Source organism: Eschrichtius robustus, chromosome 3 (assembly GCF_028021215.1).
Source record: "Eschrichtius robustus isolate mEscRob2 chromosome 3, mEscRob2.pri, whole genome shotgun sequence".
In the NCBI taxonomy this organism is placed as follows: Eukaryota; Metazoa; Chordata; class Mammalia; order Artiodactyla; family Eschrichtiidae; genus Eschrichtius; species Eschrichtius robustus.
In genome coordinates, this window is record NC_090826.1 from 4,435,367 (window position 1) to 4,462,819 (window position 27,453).

Sequence of the window (27,453 nt, forward strand, 5' to 3'; positions counted from 1 at the left end):
AAACCTTTTCTACAAAGGGTCAGAGAATAATTGTTTTAGCCTTTCAGGCAGTGCAGCCTCTATCCCAACTCCCCAGTGCTGCCACGTGGCGTGAAAGCAGTCGTGGCCGATACGTGAATAAGTGTTCTGGCCCGAATGTTTGTGTCCCCCAAAATTCATATGTTGAAGCCCTAACTCCCAGTGGGATGCCGTTGGCCTTTGGGAGGTGATTGCGTTTAGATGAGGTCCTGAGGGCGGGGTCCCATGATGGGTTGGTGCCTTTATAAGAAGAGGAAGAGACCAGAGCGAGCTCGTTTTCTGCCTGTGAGGACACAGGAGAAGGTGGCCGTCCTCAAGCCAGGAAGAGAGTGTTCACAGACACTGAATCCGCCAGCACCTGGATCTTGGACTTCCACCCTCTAGAACTTTGAGAAAAATGTCTGTTATTGAAGTCCCCCCCCCCACCCCATCTGTGGCGTTTTGTTATGGAGGCCCAACAGTACATGAGCATGGCTCTGTACCAATGAAGCAGTATTGATGACATTGAAATTTGAATTTTTGATAATTTTTACGTCCCATGAAATATTCTTCTGTTTTTCTTCCAACCACTTAAAAAACGTGAAAACCGGGCTTCCCTGGTGGCGCAGCGGTTGAGAATCCGCCTGCCAATGCAGGGGACACGGGTTCGAGCCCTGGTCCGGGAAGATCCCACATGCCGCGGAGCAACTGGGCCCGTGAGGCACAACGACTGAGCCTGCGCGTCTGGAGCCCGTGCTCCGCAACAAGAGAGGCCGCGACAGTGAGAGGCCCGCGCACCGCGATGAAGAGTGGCCCCCGCTCGCCGCAACTAGAGAAAGCCCGCGCACAGAAACGAAGACCCAACACGGCCAAAATTAATTAATTAATTAATTAATTAATTAATTAATTAATTAAAAAAAAAAAACAAAACATGAAAACCATCCTTAGTTCCCGGGCCGGGGAACAGAGGTGGGCCCTGCGGGTAGAAGTTACAAGGACGCTGATTTGAAATCAACATAAAAAAGGACATGCTTCATCATTTCGGTCATTCCCAGAGGACTCATTCGCTTAGAGTTCCCCGTGGGGGTTTGCAGAGGGAGTCGTGTGTCTCTGGAGCCCTGGACCCCGCTCTCTGCTCCTCACACGGGGAGTGTCTAGGATGCATGAACTCAGTCCTCCGCCTACACTCCGGGGACAGGTCCCGGCCCAAAGGAATGTGAGTTACCTTGAGGCAGATCTGTTCAGAACTTCCTCCATAAGTTGTGGAAACAGCTGGAATCCCTGTGAGGTCCGCACTTACCAGGAGGTAACTTCAGGTGGTCTCAAGACCAGCCTGGCACACGATCGTGTTCTGTGGTCGAGCTGGGGGGACGGTACAAGACTACTTGCTGCAGGTCACCCCACACAGGCCTCTGAGGTGCCGCCTCCTGCCCCCGATCCAGCCTGAGAGACCTCCGCCCGTATCACTCCTTCTGCTGAAAATGGACACAAACTCCTCCATGAAGAAGAACATTCCAGAAGATTCTGTCCCTTTCCACAAGGAAAGCAAAATTCCCTGGATGCCCCTCCCCCCACCCAGGACTCTGCTGATAGGCCGTGTCCCAGGCCACACTAGCTGGAAGATGATTCAGGAAATGGGGCATGTGGGTGGCAGTTGGGCCACTCAGCGGCTCTGTCTGTCATGTTTATTGATCCAGCTTAAATCTGTGGCTCGGATGCGTCCACGCAGAAAAGGAGCTGCCCCTGGTCCGAATGAAGTATCCCCAACTTCACAGCCCAGCATTCAGTGGCTGCCTGCCCTCCCGGTCCAAAGGAACTTCTTGAAAAAGCGTTGGCAGATACCTGAAGAAATGCGATTTACTCTTAGGGGCCAGGAATGAAGCGGCGGTTTGAGACCTGACTCATGGTGGCCAGCACTGCCAAGCGGCCCGCGAGGTTACAGGCGTTAGTTTGAAATGTCCAGCTTCTACCTGCTGCCTGGAGGTGTGTAAGAGCAGTGAGTTAAGTGTGCCTCGTGGACCCACAGGGTCTCCTCCGTGCTGGTGGGCAGCAGAGGGTACCTGTCCAGAGTCAGGCCCGAGGGGGCTCCAGGGCAGGTGGAGGAAAGAGTCCCAGTCTGGAGCCAGACGTACCTGGTTCCCGTTCCAGCTCTGCCACTGATGGGCCCGTGGCCTTGGGTAGCATTTAGTATTCATGGGCCTTGATTCCCGTGTATAAAAGTGCCCTCATCTAAGAGGGTTAAAAACAGCAAGGGCTGTGTGCGGGGGGTCAGCTGTGGGGTCTCTCCTCCCAACGCCGCCCCCCAGAGCCTCTCTTTTTTCCGTTGTCCCTTTGCTCTCCGCCCCCCTCCTGCTCACCTCCTGACAGCTGCTGTCTTCAATCAGTCATGAGATGATCCAGAGCGCCCCAAACTGTTTACTTCTCCCTTCTCTTTCCTCTTTCTTTTCCCCACCGCCCCATCTGTGTCTTAACCCCGCCGGGGACCCACAGCGGCTGCTCCCACTGCAGCCTCAGAGCCCTGTGCCCACCCCACTCCCTGGAACCGTGGGTAAAGCCTCCTCCCCACAGAGGGGAATCCCCCCTCACCCGTCCTCCCGGGCCACCCCGCCCCACCACCACGTCATCTGCTGGCACCTGCTGTGTCCTGGCTCAGTGGCAGGACCGGGGATGGGACATGAGTGAGGGACAGAGCCCTGCCCCGGGCTCACCGTCCAGCTGGGGGGCATCCTAGCAGTGCCCAGCTCAGAGTACAGCTCTGGAATCAGCCCAGCCCCGGGTTCAAATCCTAGCCATGGGCCTGACCTCTGACTCTCAGGGTCATCATCGATGGCGTTGGGGGAGCAGCAGTGACCCCCCCCCAGGGCTGGGGGGACAATCAGATGAGGGGACGTGGGTAAAAGGCGCGTAGCCCAGCCCGGGCACAAAGCTGGCGCCAATAAGCAGGAACTGGAACATCCCCAGAACTAGCTGGTAGCTGCGTGTCTGTCCCCTCCCCCTCCCCCTCCCCCAGAAAGGGGCCCCCCCCCCACCCTGCCTGCCCAGGGCAGCTGCTGCACTGTCAGGAAGGTCGGGGTGTCTGGGGCCCTCGTCGGGGCACGCCTGGCACTAGAGGCCACACCCCGTCTCGCCGGGGCCCCGGCTCGCCGAGCATCCTCTGCAGTGTCACTCGCTGCCGCCGGCTTCCTGGTCGGCCCCGTGGTCCTGCGGTGTTCGCCTTCCACCTCGTACACGCCAGGATGGTCTTGTCTCTGGCTGTTCTGACCCAGGAGCAGGTACCCAGGGCGTTTTGGGGACCCTGCTTCCCAGGATGGGTTTTGTGCTTGAGGGGATGGGACCCCGGCTCCCTCTGCAGGGTCTGGGAGCTCCCCTGACATCCAGGGTTCATCAGGCCAGCAGCCCCCTAGGCCCTGTGCCCCTGCAGGACTGGCTGCCGCCAGGGTGGGAGCTACCCCTGTGGACGCCCTGCTGGACCCAGGCCGAGCCCACGTGGCTGGCTGGCACAGAGGCTGCAGGCGTCCTCCCTGAAGGGGACCGGCAGGCCTCCCGTGACCCAGTGACTGCTGGGGCGCAGCGGGTGGGACCCAGAGGAGGCGTCTGACACGGCTCTGCCTCCAGGGCTGCTGGCTTCTGCTTTCATCCCTGGGGCAAGGAGCTGCCCGGAGATCAAGAGTGCGGCAGGGCCACCTCTGTCCAGCCTGGGGGGTGAGGGCACAGCTGCCAAGGGGCCCCAGCAGGCTCTTGGAGAGGTTCCTGCCCATCCACTGTCTCCCGGGAACCCCCAGCCTGGGTTCCCATCTCTGAGTGCAAAGTAGTTTCACAGGCGGAAGGAGTAAGGGTCCCTGCCTTAAAAACAAAACGAGGACTTCCCTAGCGGTCCAGTAGTTAAGACTCCGCACTTCCAATGGGGGATGAGGGGGAGGTGCATTTCCGATCCTTGGTTGGGGAACTAAGATCCCGCATGCAAGGGGGAGGGTGGCCGAGGACCCCTTGAATCCCTTCCCCACCCTGCAGGTCTGTCCAGGAAGGGCAGCCCATGGTCACCACGTGGGTGAGGGGGGCGGGGAGGGCTCCCTGATGCCTAAGGGGCTCCCTCCCGGCCCAGAAAAGCCCAGCTTCTTGCTGCTTCCCTCCCCGACCTTGCTGTCCTCTCCACTCTGGGCCCCAGCAGGATACTGGTGCAGGCTGTGGTCCCCACGGGAGACCAGGGCGGCGGACGGGGAGGAGGCTGTGAGCTTCCCGAGCTGGGACGGGAGAGCTCTAACGTTTGCTGAATGAATGACTGTGGGGAGGCCTGTGGCCTGGGCCCCCGGGGAAGGTTATGCAGATTCCGGAGCACGTGCGGGCTTCTGTTTCCTGCATCTTGCCCTGACCCGCTGCAGCTCGCGTGGTCTGTAGAGCACTGAGGCCCCTCTGGCCAGACTTCGGTGACCACACCCTTCCACCTGTGGTCACCGGGATGCGGATGGAGATGGGGGAGCCGTGGCCAGGAGACGAGGCCCCTCCACCCCGTGAGCCAAGGGAGGGGAGGTGGCTGTCCCCACGACTGGGGGCCCAGTCAGACCACCCCTCCCCCCGCCACCATCACTGTGCGCAGCCCTGACGTAACCAGGAGCCACGGCGAGCCTTCCCCGCGATCGGAAGGCGCCCAGCCAGTAGGTGCCTGAGCCACGGTGAGGATGTGGGTGGGCTGTACCAGGGGAAAGGCCTTCCACCGTTGCTCTGGGAGAGTTGGGATTTGATTTTTTTTTACTGTGGAATCAATTCAATTTGAACAGGGACTATCCCTGCAACAGTCCAGCCCTGGCTCTGTGTTGGCTGACATGTTCATAATCAGGGAACAGGTGCTTGAAGGTTGCTTTGAAAAGATTGAAACTTCCAGTCTGTGATCTTTATAAGGAATTCTTAATAGAGCATCAGTTAGACGCGTGAACAGACGCCCTGTCAGGCAGTCTTGCCGTGGGCTCTGTGGCTGGTCCAGATGTTTCCACCGTGGTCTGACCACGTGAGGTCCGTGGTTTTTAGTGTTGGGTTGGGGAGGGGTCCCCATGCCGCTTGTCCCCCCGGCTCAGGCCACAGCAGTTTAGAGAAGAGACTGAGGTTCTCATTGGCCAAGAGCAGAGGGGGTCCTGGCCGTGACCCCCAGCCCCCAGTAATGATTGCACCGTTCTCCCCGCCCCCAGCTCCATCTGAATCTGAGCGAGATCTGGATGGTGCTGTTTGGGTGTGGGACTGTTGACCTCCAGCCCCTTCTGGCAATTGGGCCTCTCTGTCTGTCCTCCAAGATGACTCCACAGACAGAACGGACACCCCAAGTGCACTCAGGTTCAGCAACTCTCACTCTTTGCCACCCATGTTGCTCGCAGGAGAAGAGTTGGCTCCTGTCTCGGAGCTCCTGGCCTCTGGGAGAGAGCGGAAGGGGGTGTTACACAAGCGCCCTTCCGGATGTGTGTGGTTTTCAGCAGTTACACCTCTTCCTGTCTCTTCTTGAGGCACCCTGTGGCCGCCGAGGCTCCCACAGGCTTTGGGCCCATAAAGGGCAGTGGTTTCATGCCGTGTCACAGTCAGAGCCATACCTCAGGGCTTTGGTAGAAAGGATTCACGGGGTTCAAGAAGCAACGTGCAAAGTAACATGAGTTTGAGAAGCAGGAGCTTAAGTCCTAGCCCTGATTCCTGAAGCTTCCGGGGAGATCACCCAACGCCCTTCACACGCCTGTCACACGCCTGTCACACCCAGGTGCTGTAAGCCTCTCCTCCCTGGTCCCTCAGTCAGAGCTCACAGAGCATCGGCCACGTGCCTGGCACTGCTGGGACACGTCAGTGAGCAGAAGAGGCAAAGCCCCTGCCCTGGAGGAGCCGACATCCCTGTGGTCTCAGGGCAAATGGGGACAGAGTAAAGGAGAGGAACAGTCCATAACTGGTGTCACAGCAGTGACCTTCAAGATGGTCTCCAGTGGCCCCGCCTCCTGGTCCTCACCCACTCCATCGTATTAGGGTTGGTCTTTGTGACCAATAAACAAATCTCCTGAGCCTCAGTCAAGAAAGACACGGCAGCTTCTCTCTCTCCATCCCTTGCTCTGGGGGAAGCAAACTGCCTTGGCCTGAGAGATCCAAGGAGTACAGAACCGAGGCCAACAGCCCACAGCCTTGTGCAGGAGACATCGAAGAAGAGGAGCCTTCAGGGGAATTCCCTGGCAGTCCAGTGGTTAGTACTCCACGCTCTCACTGCCCAGGTCCTGAGTTCAATCCCTGGTTGGGGAACTAAGATCCCACAAGGCGCATGGTGCAGCAAAAAAGCAAAGACAAGGAGCATTCAGATGAGATGGTGGCCTCAGCTGACATCCTGCCCACAGCCTCAGGAGAGACCCTGAGCCAGACCAGCCAGCCAAGTCAGTCCCGGATTCCTGACTCCAAAACTGTGTGAGTAATATCTGTTGTTGTAAGCCCCCAACCCTTGTCAGGTGGCAGTAGACAACTCACACAGTCTCATTGTTCTTAAGACCTCAGCGATCTAGGGCCAAGCCTTCTGGAAGCTTTGAGCTTCCAGGATGACCCAGAATGAGGATGCAGCCCCAGAGGGCCCCCCCATGACAGCGAGTCATACCTGTGCATGGCTGGTCACCTCCGTAAGCAATGAGCCTTTTTCTGGGAAACTGGAAAAGATGAGAAGACTTCTGAGAGCAGGGGAGAGAGGCAGCATGGGAAAAGGAGAGGTTGCAGTGAGTCTGAGGACCCTGAAAAGTGATTTTTCTGGAAGGCAGGATCACTGCCTGGGAGCAGGCTGCCTCTGGGGCAGATGCCTCTGCGCAAGAGTGACCTCACCTGCCTTTGGCCCGCGGTGCAAACGTTCAGGAAGGAGTCGTGACCGCGGACTTGCCGAGAAGCACTCCCACGCCTCGGGCAGCACCTTCCCTCCTCCAGCGCCCGGCACGGGCGGATCCCAGCCTCCGTGGCCGTCACCGCACACCCCCACCTGGTAGCACATCAGCTCCTCCGTGACTCCTGTTACCCCCCCATTTCACAGGTGGAGAAACTGACACTTCGGAAGGTTGGGAGATTTGCCCAAGGTCAGACACCAATAAATGGCAGAGTTACGATGCAAGCCGAGGGCTAGATCTGAACCCCAACTGGACCTCACCTCCCTCCCCACCACCTGGAGTGGTCTCCTGGATCACCCAAAGAGGGGGGAATTGTGTCATCCACCAAGCCCCAGAAGAAGATGGAAACGGGTGTCGACTCGGCAAGGTTTCGATTTAGAAACAGTTTCCCTCTCCAGAGCTCAAAGGGCTAGCTTCACATGAAGAGCTCTCACTACCTGAAGGTTCCCATCACCCAAGTTTTGTGCTCCAGAATCTACGGCAAAGAGACAGCTGTGGCATCCTTTTCCCGTAACTGGAAGTAGCTCCCGGCCTCCCACTGGAGTTATAATTTAATGTAATGAGAATGACCCTGAATATTAAAACACAGCAGAACGGCTCCCAGCGGTGCTAAAGTTAAAACTCCATTCACCTTGTGTGTAACAGTCCTGGTGGCAGGCCACAGAGAGGTTCGTTTGTCTGCATTCGTGGGTCTGCTGGCTCCACATTGCAGGTCGATGCGTGATGCCCGGTCCAGGCCGGGTGGCTCTTGCATGTGAGCTCGGCCTCTTTGGACCAGCGGGGGATGTGTCTGGAGCAGGTTTGTCCATGATGATGGCAGGGGCTCCAGGGCAAGTCTCCTGTGGCTGGAGCTGGCATATCGTCATTCTGCTCGCTCCCCATTGGCCCAAGAGTGTGTTTGTGTGTGTGTGGAGGTGGGGTGGGTGTTGTATGCATGCGTGCATGTTGGGAGGAGGTGGCAGAGTCACTCAGCAAAGGACATGGATACGGAAGGAGCCAGGAATGGGGACCGATGATTCAATCTCTTAGACCCTCATACCCTCCTTCTATGCAAATCAGATGCCAGCTCATCAACCAGAACATCTGAGGAACCAGAACAGGTGGTCCCCCAAGCAGGGTCACTCAGAAAGCATCTCCTATTATTGTGTGTCTCTGGACTCGTGGGCTCAGTCTGACTCTTCTTTGTGGTTTCTTGGCTTAGCTGTGAATTCCTTTTCTTCTCTCGCCTGGATGCACTGAATTCTTCCTATCTCGTGCAAGTAGCTCTCATCAACTCTGAGAGGCTACAGATTACATCTTTAATGCTGAGGCTGAAGGGAGCAGAGAAAGAGGGAGAAAGAGAGAGAGGAAGAGAGAGAGAGCGCCACTTGCAGCTCCGAATTGGACACCCCCAGGCACATTAGCCCCCAGAATAATATAATCATTTATTCTTAGCTCCAACAGAGAAATTGAGGTTCATGTAGGCCAGGACCCCATTTTGCAGGTGAGAAGACTGAGGCTTAAAGAGAGAGAGAGCGAGCTCGTGTGTCCTGGTCAAGGGCGCCTCACCGTGGTCTGCTGTGACCCTGGACATTTTGCACAGTCCATCTGGTTTATTCTGGGGCTTTCCCTCTGTGTGTATAAATGTGCTTGTCCATGTTTAAAATTATGTCATGGGTCCACTTTTCCAGAAGACCGCCAGCCCGAGTCTCAGGGCCAATCCCAGGCCCCAGAGTCACATAGAGGCCCCGTGGGGCCTTTGGTCAGTCCCTGAGAATCTGAGCATCAGGGCCTGGCCGGGGCTGCAGCTCTGATGACAGCCTAAGACTCCAGGAATCCGTTTTTGTGTTTTCTTCCCATTTAAACTCGGCCTCCTGCCCTCTCGCGTCCTCTGCACTCGGAGCCCTAACAGGCTGCATAGTGACCTTTCTGGGAAAACTAAAGTGGAGAAAACACAGTGAGAGGTTGCAGGGGAACTGGATTCTCACACAGCCTCAAAGAGCCCTCCCTGCGGTTCCTGGTTAATTATGAAGGAATTAGTGCTCCGTGCCAGGCGGAAGCTGCCTTAACCAAGTGGCAGGCCCTGGCTTTGCCCGTCATGGACAAACGCGCATGTGCATCCTGGTTGGATGCACCAGAAGGACACACCTCGCCAAAAAGGTTTAGCCAGATCTAATCATCAGGCTGCAATCAGACAAATGCAAAATGTGGGACAGTCTGCAGGACTAATGGCCTGAGCTTTTCAAAAACAAATACAAAAACCCAATGCCATGAAAAACAAAAATGAAAAAATGGTAGGGGGGTGGGGTGCTGGATTAAGATATTAGTTGAGGGGTGCTGGATTAGGTGAACCTTGAGTGGATTCTGGTGTTTTTTTTTTAAGCTATAGAATCTATTTTTGGATGGATTCTGGATTTTTTTAAACTATAGACTATCTTTTTGGAATCAATGGGAAAATTTTAATCTCTGTTTTATTTCTTCTCTGATCTTTATTATTTCCTTTCTTCTGCTGACTTTAAGTTTTGTTTGTTCTTCTTTTTCTTTCTTTTTTTTTTAAATTTATTTACTTATTTATTTGGTTGCGTCGGGTCTTACTTGCGGCAGGCGGGCTCCTTAGTTGCGGCTCATGGACTCCTTTCTTGCGGTATGCGAACTCTTCGTTGCGACATGCATGTGGGATCTAGTTCCCTGATCAGGGATCGAATCCGGGCCCCCTGCATTGGGAGTGCAGAGTCTTAACCACAACGCCTCCAGGGAAGTCCCTGTTCTTCTTTTTCTAATTCTTTTAGGTGGTAGCCTGGATTGTTTATTTGAGGTTTTTCTTGTTTTTTGAGGAAGGCGGAAATTTTTAATATAGGCTATATATCAGGTGGTATTGAATTAATTGCCTTAGATATGATCATGGTATTGTAGTTATGTAAGGTAGAGTTCTTATTCTCAGAAAATGCTTGCTGCAGTATTGAGGGGTGACGTGCATGAGATCACAACTGTCAAATGGTTCAGAAAAAAAGTGTGTGCGAGAGGGAGGGGGAAGAGGTGAAGGGGAGAGAGGGGGAGGGGGAGGAGAGGCAATGCAAGGAAATGAGGCGTATGTAGACTATCAGTGAGTAGGATGAAAGGTATATAGGTGTTTGTGGCTATTCTGGTACAATTTTTCTGATGTTTGAAAGTTTGAAAGTTTTCAAAATAATAAGTTGGAGAGAAGACAGTGTCCACAGATGGAGCCTTTTAGGTCCCCTGTCATCACTCAGCTCAGCCTGCAAAGGGTGAGAGCTGGGATTGACTCAACATCTTTCCTCTTGGGCTCAGAGCGTATCTTCTCTTTGCTCGCATGAGAAACTATGAACGGGCCTTTGTGAGCGCTCCATGCTTATGTCTCCAAGTATAAAACGGGGTGGATTGCTCCAGGTCACACGCAGACCAGCTGGGCATGCAGGAGATGGGAGGGACCCAGCTTTCGGACTCCCAGCTTGGACCCCCGAGCCACACCCTCTCAGCCGCCCCTCCTGTCCCTCGTCCCTCTCGAGCCTGGCATGTTGCCAAATGGTTTCTGAACGGTCCCAGATGGAGGCGGGGTGGGCAGCTGTGCCTGCCTTCCTCCCCCAGGGGTGCAGGAGCCCAGCACCTGGCAGCCTGGGAGTCACAGCATCCCCACTGGGACGTCAGCTCCTTGGGGGTTGGCTGCCAGGCAGATGCAGTGGCTCCTGATTGGACAGTGGCAGCCACAGGGCAAGGAGGTGGGCTCTGGGCACGTTGGCTGTGCCCCTGGACTGTGTCCTGAATGCCCAGCAGGGGGCTTGGGGAAACCTCACCAATCCTCTTCCCCCCCGTGAGGTGGCAAAGGTGCCAACCTCCCAGGAGGAATGAGACAGAAGCACTGCTCGTGGCCTGCAGTTCTTTTCCGCGTGAAGTGGGCATCAGAGTGTGGCCAGTGCCCGGCTGTGGGCGGAGGAGCTGACTGCTGACCCTGAAGGATCTGAGCTTCCAGAGTCCGGGCTAGGGTGAGGAGTGGGACAGGTGACCTCCCTGGGGATGCCTCCCAAAGTGTGGCCAGTGGCACCTGTAGCTGCCGTGAACACCCCCGCTGGACAGAGCGGGCATTGCACCCTCAGGAAGGCTGCCCTGTCCCCACCCCTGCCACCTCATGCAAGCCGAGTCCCCAGGCCCTCCCCCTACCACAGATGTGCCAGGCATAGCTGTGAACACAGCCGACAAAACTCCCTGCATCCATGGAGCTGGCATCTTGGGGTCATAACTGAGACAGTAGGTGAAATAGAAGGTGTGTTAGAAGGTGACACGTGCCAGGGGAGGGACCAGGGGAGTGTAGGGAAGACAGGTCTGCAATTTAAGATAAAGTGTCCAGAGAAGACTCCCTGAGAATGTGACCTTTGTATTAGGAGGTGAAGGTCAGGGGTCCCTCCGGCGGGTCGGGGGTCAGAGAGCTCAGGCAGAAGGAAGAGCATGTGCAAAAGCCCTGAGGTTGGAGTGTCTGCTGGGTTCACGGGACCCCACGGAGCCCGTGTCTGGGGCGGAGTGAGCGAGGGGGGGCGGGGATGAGGTCAGAAAGGTCGTGGCTCAGGCGGGGCTGGGCTGAGGCCGCTGTTGAGATTTGGGCTTTCACTCTGGGTAGAATGGGAAACCATTGGAAAGTTTGAGCAAAGTAACAACATGATCTGATTTATGTTCCGGAAGGTTCGCTCTGGCTCCTGGTCAAGGTGGAAGCCAGGAGACCTGTCAGAAAGCTGTCGTGGGGACTATGAGAGGGAAGGTGGCAGCTGGGCCAGGGAGGAGGAGGCGGAGGTCACCGCAAGAAGCGTGGGACTCTGGTGGCTTCTGAAGATGGCCTCATGACGGGGTGGCCGTGGAAGAACAGGACTGGAGTGGGAGTTGTCGACTTAAAAAAATGCACAACGTGAGAGTGAGAGTTAAGTTTTATTTGGGGCAACATGAGGACTGCGGCCCGGGAGACAGCATTTCAGATAGCTCTGAGAAACTGCACCAAAGAGGTCAGGGGAAGGTCAGTGTGTATGTGATTTTGGCAAAGAGGGAGTACATGCAATCAAGCACGTATTTTTTTCCAGAAGGTTTCTGCTAGTCACGAGGAGCAATCGTCACCATGAAGGATTTTAGTGTCTTTCTAGATCTGAGGAAATACAAAAATTAGGCTCATTAAATCTTCTCCTGAAAATATCTAACTATCTGAAGACCTGTTCTGCCAGTTTTTCTCAGAGTGCCTCATTTCTGCTCTCCACCCTGAATTCCTTTCAGGGGATGTTGAAAGTCAGCAACTGCAGCAGCACATGATTTAATCCTTGTAGAGGTAGATGGCAAGTGCCCATGGCAAGTGCCAATTTGTAGTTGACAGGGTGGTCAGGAGCTTCGTGTTAGATGCATGGACCCAAGGTGCTTGTTTCACATCCTTGTAGAGGTGCCTAGTGGACAGTTGGATACACGCGTCTGCAGTCCAGGGGAGAGATGGGGGCTGGAGATACAATCGTGGGGTCTGCAGCGTAGCAATGGAGGTCAGAGCCAGAAGACTGGTGGAAATCTGAGGAACTTCGTGTAGACAGAAAAGAAAAGAGATTCAAGACCTGAGCCTGAGCAGAAACCAGAGCTGGAGACAAGAGAGAGGACCAGATGCAGCCCGGGAGCCCGAGAAGGAGCAGCTGGGGAGGCAGCAGGACAGCAGGCAGCGTGGGGTCCCGGAGCCAGGAGGATGGTGCGGCCCCGCCATCCACCCCGTACGCTGGGCACTATCAGGCTTAGCAACAGGGAGGTCACGGCGACCTTGGCAATGGTAGCTTCCTCAGAGGCATGAGGGCAGAAGGGAGGGTAATTGCAGACAAGAGGACATTTCCTGTGATGGAAGGAGAGAAATAGGACAAGAGTGGGGAAGGAAGTGGGTCCAAGAAACTATGCTTGTTGTTTTTGAAAACTGCAGAAGTAGTTTGGTTTTTTTTTTTTTTAGTTATCTATTTTATGCATATTAGTGTGCATATGTCAACCCCAATGTCCCAATTCATCCCCCCAGACTTCCCCCCTTGGTGTCCATACGTTTGTCCTCTACATCTGTGTCTCTATTTCTGCCTTGCAAACCAGTTCATCTGTACCATTTTTCTAGATTCCACATATATGCATTAATATACGATGTTTGTTTTTCTCTTTCTGACTTACTTCACTCTGTATGACAGTCTCTAGGTCCATCCACGTCTCTACAAGTGACCCAATTTCGTTCCTTTTTATGGCTGAGTAATATTCCATTGTATATATGTACCACATCTTCTTTATCCATTCGTCTGTTGATGGGCATTTAGGTTGCTTCCATGACCTGGCTATTGTAAACAGTGCTGCAATGAACATTGGGGTGCATGTGTCTTTTTGAATTATGGTTTTCTCTGGGTATATGTCCAGTAGTGGGATTGCTGGGTCATATACTAATTCTATTTTTATTTTTTTAAGGAACCTCCATACTGTTCTCCTTAATGGCTCTATCAATTTACATTCCCACCAACAGTGCAAGAGGGTTCTCTTTTCCGCACACCCTCTTCAGCATTTATTGTTTGTAACTTTATGATGATGCCCAGCTAACTGGAGTGAGGTGATACCTCATAATTTTGATTTGCATTTCTCTAGTAATTAGTGATGTTGAGCAGCTTTTCATGTGCCTCTTGGCCATCTATATGTCTTCTTTGGAGAAATGTAGATTTAGGTCTTCTGCCCATTTTCTGATTGGGTTGTTTGTTTTTTTGATATTGAGCTGCATGAGCTGTTCATATATTTTGGAGATAAATCATTTGTCTGTTGATTCACTGGCAAATATTTTCTCCCATTCTGAGGGTTGTCTTTTTGTCTTGTTTATAGTTTCCTTTGCTGCACAAAAGCTTTTAAGTTTCACTTGGTCCCATTTGTTTATTTTTGTTTTTATTTCCATTACTCTAGGAGGTGGGTCAAAAAAGATCTTGCTGCAGTTTGTGTCAAAGGGTGTTCTTCCTATGTTTTCCTCTAAGAGTTTTACATTGCCCGGTCTTACATTTAGGTCTTTAATCCATTTTGAGTTTATTTTTGTGTATGGTGTTAGGGAGTGTTCTAATTTCATTCTTTTACATGTAGCTGTCCAGTTTTCCCAGCATCACTTATTGAAGAGACTGTCTTTTCTCCATTGTATATCCTTGCCTCCATTGTCATAGATAAGTTGACCATAGGTGCATGTGTTTATCTCTGGGCTTTCTATCCTGTTCCATTGATCTATATTTCTGGTTTTGTGCCAGTACCATACTGTCTGGATTACTGTAGCTTTGTAGTATAGTCTGAAGTCAGGGAGTCTGATTCCTCCAGCTCCGTTTTTTTTTCAAGATTGCTTTGGCTAATCGCGGTCTTTTGTGTCTCCATACAAATTATAAGATTTTTTGTTCTAGTTCTGTAAAAAATGCCATTGATAATTTGATAGGGATTGCATTGAACCTGTAGACTGCTTTGGGTAGTATAGTCATTTTCACAATATTGATTCTTCCAATCCAAGAACATGGTATCTCTCTCCATCTGTTTGTGTCACCTTTGATTTCTTTCATCAGTGTCTTATAGTTTTCTGAGTACAGGTCTTTTACCTCCTTAGGTAGGTTTATTCCTAGGTATTTTATTCTTTTTGTTGCAGTGGTAAATGGAATTGTTTCCTTAATTTACCTTCTGATCTTTCATTGTTAGTGTATAGGAATGCAAGAGATTTCTATGCATTAATTTTGTATCCTGCTACTCTACCAAATTCATTGATTAGCTCTAGTAGTTTTCTGGTGGCACCTTTAGGATTTTCTTTGTATAGTATCATGTCATCAGCAAACAGTGAGTTTTACTTCTTCTTTTCCAATTTGGATTCCTTTTATTTCTTTTTCTTCTCTGACTGCTGTGGCTAAAACTTCCAAAACTATGTTGAATAATAGTGGTGAGGGTGGCCAACCTTGTCTTGTTCCGGATCTTAGAAGAAATGGTTTCAGTTTTTCACCATTGAGAATGACGTTGGCTGTGGGTTTGTCATATATGGCCTTTATTATGTTGAGGTAGGTTCCCTCTGTGCTGACTTTCTGGAGAGTTTTTCATCATAAATGGGTGTTGAAGTTTGTCAAAAGCTTTTTCTGCATCTATTGAGATTATCATATGGTTTTTATTCTTCAATTTGTTAATATGGTGTATCACATTGATTGGTTTGTGTGTATTGAAGAATCCTTGCATCCCTGGGGTAAACCCCACTTGACCGTGGTGTATGATCCTTTTAATGTGCTGTTGGATTCTGTTTGCTAGTATTTTGTGGAGGATTTTTGCATCTATGTTCATCAGAGATATTGGCCTGTAGTTTTCTTTTTTTGTGACATCTTTGTCTGATTTTGGTATCATGGTGATGGTGGCATCATAGAATGAGTTTGGGAGTGTTCCTTCCTCTGCAATTTTTTGGAAGAGTTTGAGAAGGATGGGTGTTAGCTCTTCTGTAAATGTTTGATAGAATTCACCAGTGAAGCCATCTGGTCCTGGGCTTTTGTTTGTTGGAAGATTTTTAATCACAGTTTCAATTTCATTACTTGTGATTGGTCTGTTTATATTTTCTATTTTTTCCTGGTTCAGTCTTGGAAGGTTGTGTTTTTCTAAGAATTTTTCCATTTCTTCCAGGTTGTCCATTTTATTGGTATATAGTTGCTTGTAGTAATCTCTCATGATCCTTTGTATTTCTGCAGTGTCAGTTGTTACTTCTCCTTTTTCATTTCTAATTCTGTTGATTTGAGTCTTCTCCCTTTTTTTCTTGATGAGTCTGGCTAATGGTTTATCAATTTTGTTTTTCTTGTCAAAGAACCAGCTTTTACTTTTATTGATCTTTGCTATTTCCTTCATTTCTTTTTCATTTATTTCTGATCTGATCTTTATGATTTCTTTCCTTCTGCTAACTTTGGGGTTTTTTTGTTCTTCTTTCCCTAATTGCTTTAGGTGTAAGGTTAGGTTGTTTATTTGAGATTTTTCTTGTTTCTTGAGGTAGGATTGTATTTCTATAAACTTCCCTCTTGAACTGCTTTTGCTGCATCCCACAGGTTTTGGGTCGTCATGTTTTCATTGTCATTTGTTTCTAGGTATTTTTTGATTTCCTCTTTGATTTCTTCAGTGATCTCTTGGTTATTTAGTAGCGTATTGTTTAGCCTCCATGCGTTTGTATTTTTTACAGTTTTTTTCCTGTAATTGATATCTAGTCTCATAACGTTGTGGTCAGAAAAGATACTTGATACAATTTCAATTTTCTTAAATTTACCAAAGCTTGATTTGTGACCCAAGATATGGTCTATCCTGGAGAATGTTCCATGAATACTTGAGAAGAAAGTGTATTCTGTTGTTTTTGGATGGAATGTCCTATAAATATCAATTAAGTCCATCTTGTTTAATGTGTCATTTAAAGCTTGTGTTTCCTTATTTATTTTCATTTTGGACGATCTGTCCATTGGTGTGAAAGTGAGGTGTTAAAGTCCCCTACTATGATTGTGTTACTGTCAATTTCCCCTTTTTTGGCTGTTAGCATTTGCCTTAAGTATTGAGGTGCTCCTATGTTGGGTGCATAAATATTTACAATTGTTATATCTTCTTCTTGGATTGATCCCTTGGTCATTATGTCCTTCTTGGTCTCTTGTAATAGTCTTTATTTTAAAGTCTATTTTGTCTGATATGAGAATTGCTACTCCAGCTTTCTTTTTTATTTTTTTTAATAAATTTATTTATTTATTTATTTATTTTTGGCTGCATTAGGTCTTTGTTGCTGCGTGCAGACTTTCTCTAGTTGCAGCGAGTGGGGGCTACTCTTCGTTGTGGTGCGCGAGTTTCTCGTTGCAGTGGCTTCTCTTGTGCAGCGCAGGCTCTAGTTGTGCAGGCTTCAGTAGTTGTGGCACGCAGGCTCAGTAGTTGTGGCTCATGGGCTCTAGAGCGCAGGCTCAGTAGTTGTGGCACACAGGCTTAGCTGCTCCACGGCATGTGGGATCTTCCCGGACCAGGGCTTGAACCCGTGTTCCCTGCATTGGCAGGCGGATTCTTAACCACTACACCACCAGGGAAGCCCCTCCAGCTTTCTTTTGATTTCCATTTGCATAGAATATCTTTTTCCATCCCCTCACTTTCAGTCTGTATGTGTCCCTAGGTCTGAAGTGGGTCTCTTGTAGACAGCATATGTATGGGTCTTGTTTTTGTTTGCATTCAGCCAGTCTATGTCTTTTGGTTGGAGCATTTAATCCATTTACATTTAAGGTAATTATCAATATGTATGTTCCTATTACCATAATCTTAATTGTTTTGGGTTTGTTTTTGTAGGTCCTTTTCTTCTCTTGTGTTTCCCACTTAGAGAAGTTCCTTAAGCATTTGTTGTAAAGCTGGTTTGGTGGTGCTGAATTCTCTTAGCTTTTGCTTGTCTGTAAAACTTTTGATTTCTCTGTCGAATATGAATGAGATCCTTGCCGGATAGAGTATTCTTGGTTGTAGGTTCTTCCCGTTCATCACTTTAAATATATCATGCTCCCTTCTGGCTTGCAGAGTTTCTGCTGAGAAATCAGCTGTTAACCTTATGGGAGTTGGCTTGTATGTTTTTGTCATTTTTCCCTTGTTGCTTTTAATAATTTTTCTTTGTCTTTAATTTTTGTCAGTTTGATTACTATGTCTCTCAGTGTGTTTCTCCTTGGGTTTATCCTGCCTGGGACTCTCTGTGCTTCCTGGACTTGGGCGCCTATTTCCTTTCCTATGTTAAGGAAGTTTCCGACTGTAATGCCTTCAAATATTTTCTCAGTTCCTTTCTCTCTCTCTTCTCCTTCTGGGACCCCTATAACGTGAATGTTGGTGCACTTAATGTTGTCCCAGAGGTCTCTTAGGCTGTCTTCATTTATTTTCATTCTCTTTTCTTTATTCTTTTCTGTGGCAGTGATTTCCACCATTCTGTCTTCCAGGTCACTTATCAGTTCTTCTGCCTCAGTTATTCTACTACTGATTCCTTCTAGTGTATTTTTCATTTCCGTTATTGTATTGTTCATTCCTGTTTGTTTGTTCTTTAATTCTTCTAGGTCTTTGTTAAACATTCCTTGCATCTTCTCGATCTTTGCCTCCATTCTTTTTCCGAGGTCCTGGATCATCTTCACTATCATTATTCTGAATTCTTTTTCTGGAAGGTTGCCTATCTCCACTTCATTTCATTGTGTTTCTGGGGTTATCTTGTTTCTTCATCTGGTACATAGCCCTCTGCCTTTTCATCTTGTCTATCTTTCTCTGATTGTGGTTTTCCTTCCGCAGGCTGCAGGGTTGTAGTTCTTCTTGCTTCTGCTGTCTGCCCTCTGGTGGATGAGGCTATCTAAGAGGCTTGTGCAAGTTTCCTGATGGGAGGGACCGGTGGTGGGTAGAGCTGGGTGCTGCTCTGGTGGGCAGAGCTCAGTAAAACTTTAATCTGCTTGTCTGCTAATGGGTGGGGCTGAGTTCCCTCCCTGTTTGTTGTTTGGCCTGAGGCGACCCAGCCCTGGAGTCTGCAGTCTCTTTGTTGGGGCTAATGGCAGACTCCGGGAGGGCTCACGCCAAGGAGTACTTCCCAGAACTTCTGCTGCCAGTGTCCTTGTACCCGCAGTGAGCCACAGCTGCCCCCTGCCTCTGCAGGAGACCCTCCAACACTAGCTGGTAGGTCTGCTTCAGCCTCCTGTGGGGTCACTGCTCCTTCCCCCTGGGTCCCGATGCGCACACTACTTTGTGTGTGCCCTCCAAGTGTGGACTCTCTGTTTCCCCCAGTCCTGTCAAAGTCCTGCAGTCAAATCCCGCTAGCCTTCAAAGTCTGATTCTCTAGGAATTCCTCCTCCGTTGCCAGACCCCCAGGTTGGGAAGCCTGACGTGGGGCTCAGAACCTTCACTCCAGTGGGTGAACTTCTGTGGTATAAGTGTTCGCCAGTCTGTGAGTCACCCACCCAGCGGTTATAAGATTTGATTTTATCGTGATTGCACCCCTCCTACCATCTTATTGTGGCTTCTCCTTTGTCTTTGGATGTGGGGTATCTTTTTCGGTGAGTTCCAGTGTCTTCTTGTCAATGATTGTTCAGCAGTTAGTTGTGATGATGGTGCTCTCGCAAGAGGGAGTGAGTGCACGTCCTTCTCCTCCACCATCTTTCCTTCCATCTGGAGAAGTCATTTTGGGGGGGGGGGGTGGTTTGGCGGTTTTTGGCCGCACAGCGTGGCATGCAGGATCTTAGTTCCCTGACCAGGGATCGAACCTGTGCCCCTGCAGTGGAAGTGCGGAGTCTTAACCACTGGACCACCAGGGAAGTCCCAAGATAGAAGAAGTAGTAATTGATTGTGTGCAGATGGCTCTGCTCCGTAAAGAAGGAAGGACTTGTGGGTGAGAGTCCTGTTGCAGGATGCCCTTGAATGGGGGCGAGGCAGAGGGTGTGGGTGCCGTGGGCGTGGCCAGGTCACCCGGTAGCAACGGGAGGGGAGCAGAATGTTCCTTGTGCTGATGCTGGGGGATGGGTCTGATGCTAGGGAAATAGGAAGCATCAAGTCAAGAGCTATGGGTAACACGGGAAAGGAAGTGTTCGTGATTTCAGGAGAGAGGTGCTGGGCCGTGTCATCTTGGAGAGTGGGGGAGAGAATAGCCTAGAACAGGGGTCGGCAGACTTTTCCTTTAAAGGGACAGGTAGTAAATATTTTAGGCCTTGCAGGCCAGATGGTCTCCATTGCAACGACCCACCCCATCATAGTAGCACAAATGGGCAATTCATAAACAAATGGGCATGGAGGTAGAACCTCCAATAAAACCTTATTTACAGAAATTTTTGGCCTGCTGGCAGTAGTTTGCCGACTTCTAGTCCGGGAGCTCGGCTTTAGGCCAAGGGTCCTCAAAGTGTGTTCCCTGGACAAACAACACGGACATCACCTGGGGACTCAGGCAGATTAAGTCTGTGATTCGGAATTCTGGACATTAAACATCCCTAAGTGCCCGAGCTGGGGGTTGAGGTGTCACCACACAGCAGCTGGGCCCAGGGAAAGCCAGAGAGGAGAGCGAGGGGTGGGGGTGGGCCGCACCCCCAGTAAAGGGCACGTGCAACCCGGCCTGCCCTTGGCTGCCTGTTCCCCATCCCGTTAGCCTGTGTGAGGACATCGTGCACCCTGCCTTCCCCGGGGCCTCTGGACCAGCATCTGGACTGGCCTTGGGGACAGCTCTGCTCCTAGCACACAAGGCCTGGCCCTCTGTGCACCCTCCCCTCTGTGGTCCTGGTTTCCCGTCCGTGTCCCTCACTTGCCCGGGGGTGCCTCAGGGCAGGAGTCAGGGGTCAGGGAGGTGAGGCATCCAGGATGACCCTGGGTGACCGTGGTACCACTTCCTGGCCTGGGGAAGACAGCCCAGATTCCCAAGTCCACAGATTCCCTCTGCAGCCACCATTTCTGCATAGTTTGGGCAACGAGGAAGTGCTCCCAGAACCTCAGAAAGGCAGTCAGGGAGGGACGGAGTGGGGGCTTGGAAAGGAGGAGTAGAAATCCTTCACGGTCACGGACCCGACCATCAGCCTCACCCGAGCCCCCGTGGGCCTGTCTGTCTGTCTGATGAGGGACATGCAGATGCCCAAGGAACCAGGCCTTCAGGATCACAGAGCATCCTGGCCACACTGATTGGTCTTTTTGTAACCGCCTCCCCTCCTTCTTTGCTCTCCCTCCAGGATCTTCCCTCCTTGAAGAAGGGAGTGGGTCGGGACGAGTGAGTCCGGCTCCATGTATCCGGAATCGACCACGGGGTCCCCGGCTCGGCTCTCCCTGCGGCAGACCGGCTCCCCTGGCATGATCTACAGGTGACGCCCCCGTGCCACCCCACCCCGGCCCTCCCAGGGTCAGTGCTACCTCTGAGGAGGTCCACAGTCCAGTCTCCTCCCCTTGACCCAGAGGGAGGGGCCGAGTGAGCCCACAGGGCTGTCAGGTGCACGCAAGCCTGCATTTTCTCCAAGGAAAGGAGGCTTTTAAGACCAAAATGGGAAAGAAAAAACCCAAGGTTTTCCAGGTGGGATGGAGCCAGGATTAGACTGCTGCCTTGTCCCTGACTTCTGAAATATTCCGTGGGAGGTAACAGAGGCCCTTCCCGGTTTCCATCTCTCTCATGCCACACACACTGCAGGTCCTGTAGCCCCTGTGGTCCCACCAGCTCCCCTGACGCCCTGAGCAAGGCTCCAAGCCTTACAGGCCTGAGTGGAGCCCACGGAGGGTGGAGGCAGCCGGGCCCCCTTGACCTCTTTGTGGAGCTCACTTCCAGATCCAGCCCTGGGTCTTTCTGTTTGGAAAATAGCCCAGGTTGAACCACAGGGAGGGCATGGGGAAGGCGCGGGGTGGGAGCCGCTGGCATCATTGTCACGGAGGACTGGGGCGCAAGTGGAACCCTGGGGCCCGCCAGTCCTTGAGCCACTGGACCTTCAGATAACTGTGAGGGCGTGAGCCACAGCAAGCGTCCATGGAAACCACAGGGGGCGTCCCTCCTGCATCCAGGTCCTAAAAAGAACCCCATGGTCACGTGCAGACTTCCCAGCGTGTTGGGTGATGGGCATTCCTGGGTTTGAAGGTTTTCAACCGTTGGTCTGAAAAAGCATGTTTCATGAAAACCCGAACAGAGGGACTTCCCTGGCAGTCCAGTGGTTAAGACTCTGCCCTTCCCCTGCAGGAGGTGTGGGTTCAATCCCTGGCGGGGGAGCTAAGATGCCACATGCCGCGCGGGGTGACCAGAAAAAAAAGAAACCCAAACCGAGGCCAGGCACAGAGGAGCCTGGCATCCACACAAACGGGCCTCCACCTCCCTGTGCCACTGGGTGGCGCTGCTACCGAGACTTGGTACCCGGGCACATCCTCCGACAGCCCCGAGAGGGCGGGGTGGGGCTGGGGCTGGGGCTGCCGGGCGTCAGAGATGCTTCCCGGGCTGGCACCTCCCTGTGCGTGGTTGATGCCAACTGTGGCTTCTCTCTCTTCTCTCCCTGTTTCCTTCTCTCTCCTCCATTGCTGTCCGCAGTACTCGGTATGGGAGCCCCAAAAGACAGCTCCAGTTTTACAGGTAACGAGCCCTCCATCTTCCCTACAACCGGCAAGCAGGGCAGCGGGTGGGAGAGCCATGTCGCCCAGGCCGGGTGTGCTGGTGATTTCTCGGGCGTGAAAACTCCCCCATAAGATCCAGGCTCTGGTCCTCTTCTCGGTGCCACGACACGGCATAGTGATGAAAGACGTGAAGTCAGGCTCATTGTGTGGGCTCGTCGTCTAGAATTTGCTTCGATTTGAGCTGAGCTCTCGCCAGATCGCCTTTCAAACCTCACCCCTCAGACAGCGGATCGAGTGCTTTCCTGTCATCCCAGCTTTGTGCTTCTTAGGTGATCAGAGTGAAAGACGACGCACCCAGCCCAGTGTTCTCCGCGTTTCCTTGAATTTGAGCTGATCTGTAGCCTATGGAGCTCTCTGGGGTGTGCGGCTGCGATAGGACCCAGGCCAGGGTCGGGACAGGTGCGCTGGCATCTTTCTGATGCATTTCCTGTTGGAAATCATCACAGTGTGTCCACTGGGGGAGAGTCTGTCACCAGAGGGACACGGCGTCCAGAGGTCCAGCCCGAGGCACGTCCATCAGCAAAAGCCCCCCAGGCGGGTCCCTTCCTCCCTCTGTGCAGCCTCTTCCTAACCTGTCGGGGTGGGGCGTGCACCACAGACACGCGTGCTCTTGAAAATCTCTAACTCTGGGAATTTACTTTGACATTTCCCTCCATCGAGAACATGCCAGGCTTACGGAACCCTCAGGGCAGCTCCGCCAGCTTTGGGGCTGGACACTCGGTACAGCTCGTGGGGGCAGGGCCCTGGTGTCTGTTGTGCGTCTTGGCCTCCAAGCCTGGGAGGTCTCTCGGTCCAGAACTGGGTCCCCGGTGTGTGCACCCGCAGTGGTGACAGAGCTGTGGGGCCGTTATCGCCGATGCACCAGGGACCTCGCTCGGGCAGTGGGTGCTGGGGTCGGCGCTGGATTTCCATGTGGCTTTTTCCTTCCCACAGCCTTGGCACCTCCGAACATGACCGTGGGCCTGGGTCCTCAGGCTAATTTTGCCATTGCTTCAGTGCCTCCCATGAGGTCTCACCCCTTACCGAGAGCTCTAAAGGGACGAGCGAATCTTTGATTCTACTGGAATTTTTGCTAGATAAGGTCTTGCTTGAAATAATTAGGTCTGAGCTTGCAAATGCTCTTATTGAATGAAGTGTTTATCATCATATACATATGTATGTGTGTATGTATGTGTGTGTGTGTGTGTATGTATGTATGTATGGCATAATATGCCAGAATGAATGTTTGCCATCCGTCCACAAGGATTCAAACTGAATCCTTGGAACCAAACATGCACTTGAATCCTTGAAACCAAACATGCACTTGAGCTGCATCCTCAGAGGTCCTGGGCCTGCCTCACTCCTGGAAGGAAAGGAGTGAGCTGAGACATGCAGGCAGAAAAATCCCCGAAATAGGCCAGCCAGCTGAAAGGGCTGGTCCCGTAAGAGGTGCCAAGTAAGTCGAGTTGAAGTGAAAGGGTGCTCCACACCCCTTGCTGGCCCCCCGGACCCCATGGATCCACCCTGTGGTCTACCCTCTGCGACCCCTCTGGCTGAGCGTCCAGTCCCCATGAGGTCTTCTTACCCCGTGGACATGCTCTGCTGGAGAACTGAATCTCCAGATCTGAAGACCACCCACCCCCAGCCTCTCAGCTCCACGTTCAATGGCACAGGCTCTGGCTGTCCTGCCCTTTGGGGCTCCAGCGTGGTTACTTCCCACAGACACTCGGCATCTTTTTGGGGGCCTCTGGTGATGACCTCTAAGGGGGTGGGGTCTGTGTTCAGCAAACTGGGTGCCACTCCCAGTGGGGGGTCCTCGTCACCCAGGCACTGACACGGCTGTTGGATGGTTATTTAAGTCAGCCAGCAGGGTGACACCCCCTCCTCCAACAGGGCAAAGGTGTCCAGGACCCTGCCCTCGAGCAGCTCACAGACGGGTAAGGGAGGGAAGACCCTGTACCTGTCAGCTTTTACACAGGAGGCCGCATAACAAACTACCCCAAGTCGCAGGGGCAGCAACAATAAGCATTGATTCCTTGCTCATATGTCTGTGGGTTGACTGGAGTCAGTTCATCTAGGCTGGGCTTAGCTGGGTTGGTCTCTAAGCTGCAGGCTGGACGCTGGTGTTCACCATCTCTCCGTCCTTCCTAACCAGGGACCATCCCAGGCCTCTTCTCATGGCAGAAGTGCCAGAGAAAACAGCAGAAACACAACTGTCTCTGAAGGCCGACGGTTAGAATTGGTACAGTCACTTCTGCTCATTCTTTTGGCCAAAGCATGCTCATGACCAAGCCCAATGCCAAGGGGAAAATATACTCCCCCCACCCCGACCCATGGGAGGAATCATGGTCACATGACGCAGAGAGGTGGAAAGGATCGGCCACGGTAGTGCAATCTACTCTGAACCCAAATCATTCTAACAGTATCTAGGAGGCAAAGTGGGTCATGGGGGGCTTCCCTGGTGGCGCAGTGGTTAAGAATCCGCCTGCCAATGCAGGGGACACGGGTTCGAGCCCTGGTACAGGAAGATCCCACATGCCGTGGAGCAACGAAGCCCGTGCGCCACAACTACTGAGCCTGTGCTCTAGAGCCCACGAGCCACAACTACTGAGCCCACGTGCCACAACTACTGAAGCCCGCACGCCTAGAGCCTGCGCTCTGCAACAAGAGAAGCCACGACAATGAGGAGCCCACACACAACAACGAAGGGTAGCCCCCGCTCTCCGAAACTAGAGAAAGCCCGTGCACAGCAACAGAGACCCAATGCAGCCAAAAATAAAATAAATTAAAAAAAAAAAATAGTGGGTCATGGGAGAGTCCAGAGAGTTGGTGGCGTTCCGAGGAGGGAGGGGTCACAGCCAGCTGAGAGTCAGGGAAGGCTGCATAGAACCTTTGGGCTGGACCTTGAAGACTGGACAGAATTCAACAGACACCAGGAAGAACATTCCAGTAGATGCGACAGCCTGAGCACAGCTTGGAGAGGCGCCCTGAGAACAGGAAGTAGCGGTCACACCATCTGGGCCATCAGGGACAGGAGAGGATGGAGAGTAAACAGAGGCCAGACTGTAGAGGCAGCTGGGGGTCTGAGGAGGGAGAGCCAGGAATGCCAAGCAGAGGAGCCTGGACGGCATTCAGTGGGCACTGGGGAGCCATCGATGGTGTTAGAGCAGGGCAGGGGGCAGATGCTGGATGAGGAGCCAGGAGAGATGGAGAAGGGCTGAACCACAGGAGCCACAGGAAGAGAGAGTGAAGGGTACCAGGAGCCACGTCCATGGGGCTTGGTGTCTGAGGTACAGGTGCTGAGAGGGACAACGTGATGAGAGGGGAACGGTGCCCCGGGGGAAGGAGATGAACCTCATTCCAAGCATGTCAGGCTGATGACCGCCACCCAGCAATGAGGCCCACTACGGCCACTTCCAGCCAGGGGGTGACACGTGACATGGAACCTGACAGTGGGCTTCAGCCTTTAAGAAAAACCATCCCAGGGAATTCCCTGGTGGTCCAGTGGTTAGGACTCTGTGCTTCCACTTCAGGAGGCATAGGTTCGATCCCTGGTCAGGGGACTAAGACCCCGCAAGGTGCGTGGTGCAGCCAAAATAAATAAATTTTTTAAAAAAGAAAAGAAAAACCATCCCAAGTCCATCACGAAGGCCTTTCCAGATCATCACCCACTACCAGTTACCTCCGGTTCCACGTCCTCCCCCGGCCTCCCATTTCTTTCTACTCCGGATCTGGTGAAGTGATCCCCCCACCCCTTGTAGCCACCCCGTTAGCAGGTTTGTCATGGGGTAATCAGCTCAGCCTCCGTCCAGAATCCCACAGGCACCGGTGCGATTTCTCAGCTAGAGGATAGTGTCATGCTGAGACTTTGGGGGGATCCTAGTATGACACGAAGGGCCCCTGCGGTCATGAACCCGGAACGGGGGCTCAGCATAACATCACCCCAGGGCTCAGCCTCAAAGCGTTTTCCAAACCTCAGGTCAGGACTGTGAAGAAGGGTCTCCATGCCCCCACCTGGAGAGAGAAGCAGTGTGGTGTCCAAATAACAAACTGCAGGAACCTTCCAGCCATTTATAGGTCCTGGCAGTATAAGACGTACAATCTGGGGCACGTCCCGGTGGAAGGGAGGTGGGGCATCCGTCTGCGTGTGCTGAGGGTGCGTCTTGCCACAGACCTCAACCCCTTCACTGTGGGTGGTGGTCACGTGCCGTGGGGCCTCGGGGCTCCCCTGCTTGCAGACAGTTAAGAACAAGGTGGGACGGCAGCTGCAAGCCTGGGTCCCGTCCTCAAATACCAGAAAGCACAGCCTGCGCCTCTCCACCTGCGGTTCCCAGGGTCAGGTCTCGAGGCAGAGGGTGTGCACCCGAGGGGATGGCAGGACCCCAGCCGGTGCCCCCTCCCAGCCAGCACGCAGGAGGCTGCCTTGCCAGGCTGCACCGCGGAACCACACTCCCCAGGCTTTTAGGGGAAGAGGCACGCTCGTGAATAATTCAGCCTCTTTCACTGAGATGCAGATGCCCTAATAGGACTAATGGACTCGCTGCCTCCAAACCCGACCCTTGTGGGACTTATTCACCAATTGCTTCTGACGTTCTGCAGTGACACTCCCTAATGAGAGAGCTGCTGCACCAGCTCCTTAAACGCCTTGTGAACCCTAATAAACTAGACTGTGTCCCTTTTAACCAGCAGACGCCAGCAAGGCAGGTGAGTGGTCCCTTCATCCCTTCAGCTCCAGGAGACAAGTGGCAGCTGCCTTCTTGGTGGGGGGAATGCTGCTGGGGAACAAGCATCCCGGGAACAGAAATGACAGGGACAGCTTTTGGGGATGCGTTTGGCTGATCAGAAATTAGACCCTCTGTGTTTTCAAAGCGGAAAACCTCAAAAAAAAAAAAAAAAGCCAGCCCTAGGTAACCACGGGAGGAAGGAGGGTGGGCGTTCTGCCGCTTGAACCTGCTTGCCTCCCAACCCTGCTGCTCTCCCATCCGGGGAGACCTGGGCTGCAGCTGGTACCCTGTCGGGTTCCCCACTAAGATCCAGCATTTTCAAGTTTCCCCCCTGAGAATGGCAGCAGGAGGCTGGGTGCTGTCTGAAAGGTCTGTTTCGAAACACAGGCCTGAGAGGGCCGGGGGCTGCTTCTTTGGGCCTTGGTTTGCTGATGGTTCTCGAGCAAAAATAATTTTGTTTTTGCCCTGACGCGATGCTGTGCATTTTCGAGCCGCGCTCCGGAATGATTTCGAGCCGCTGCCCTCCGCGCTCCCGCTTTAGGAACTTAGGCCGGTTTCTCCGGTGTCGAGACACAAGTCGCCGTTTCAAAGAGACTTTCCGGATTCCTTCCGGATCCCATGTCTCGTGTTTTGGTGGCTTTCAGTAAACAGACCTCAGTTCAGGAATTCCAGGTGGAAGGCTCTTCAGCAAGGTCGCGATTCCCACGGACTTAACGAGGTTAATGTCTCTTTCCATTTTTCCATGTCACGCGGTTCATTCGCGTGAATTCCCCAGACCCCCGTCCACAGGAATA

General features: G+C 52.3%; 1 protein-coding gene across 4 annotated transcripts in view; it reads left to right on the forward strand.

The window, feature by feature from the left end:
• KCNAB2 (potassium voltage-gated channel subfamily A regulatory beta subunit 2) overlaps positions 1-27,453 on the forward strand; it is a 97,078-nt gene that overhangs the window by 21,081 nt on the left and 48,544 nt on the right. For 2 of the 4 annotated variants that reach the window (XM_068538762.1, XM_068538763.1), the window contains exons 2-3: positions 20,546-20,674; positions 21,874-21,915. In XM_068538762.1, the coding sequence (XP_068394863.1) occupies positions 20,598-20,674; positions 21,874-21,915 (119 nt within the window). In that variant the 5' untranslated portion in view covers positions 20,546-20,597. Of the gene's footprint in view, positions 1-20,545; positions 20,675-21,531; positions 21,699-21,873; positions 21,916-27,453 lie in introns of those variants that run through there. The other 2 variants (XM_068538761.1, XM_068538764.1) reach the window with 2 other exon arrangements.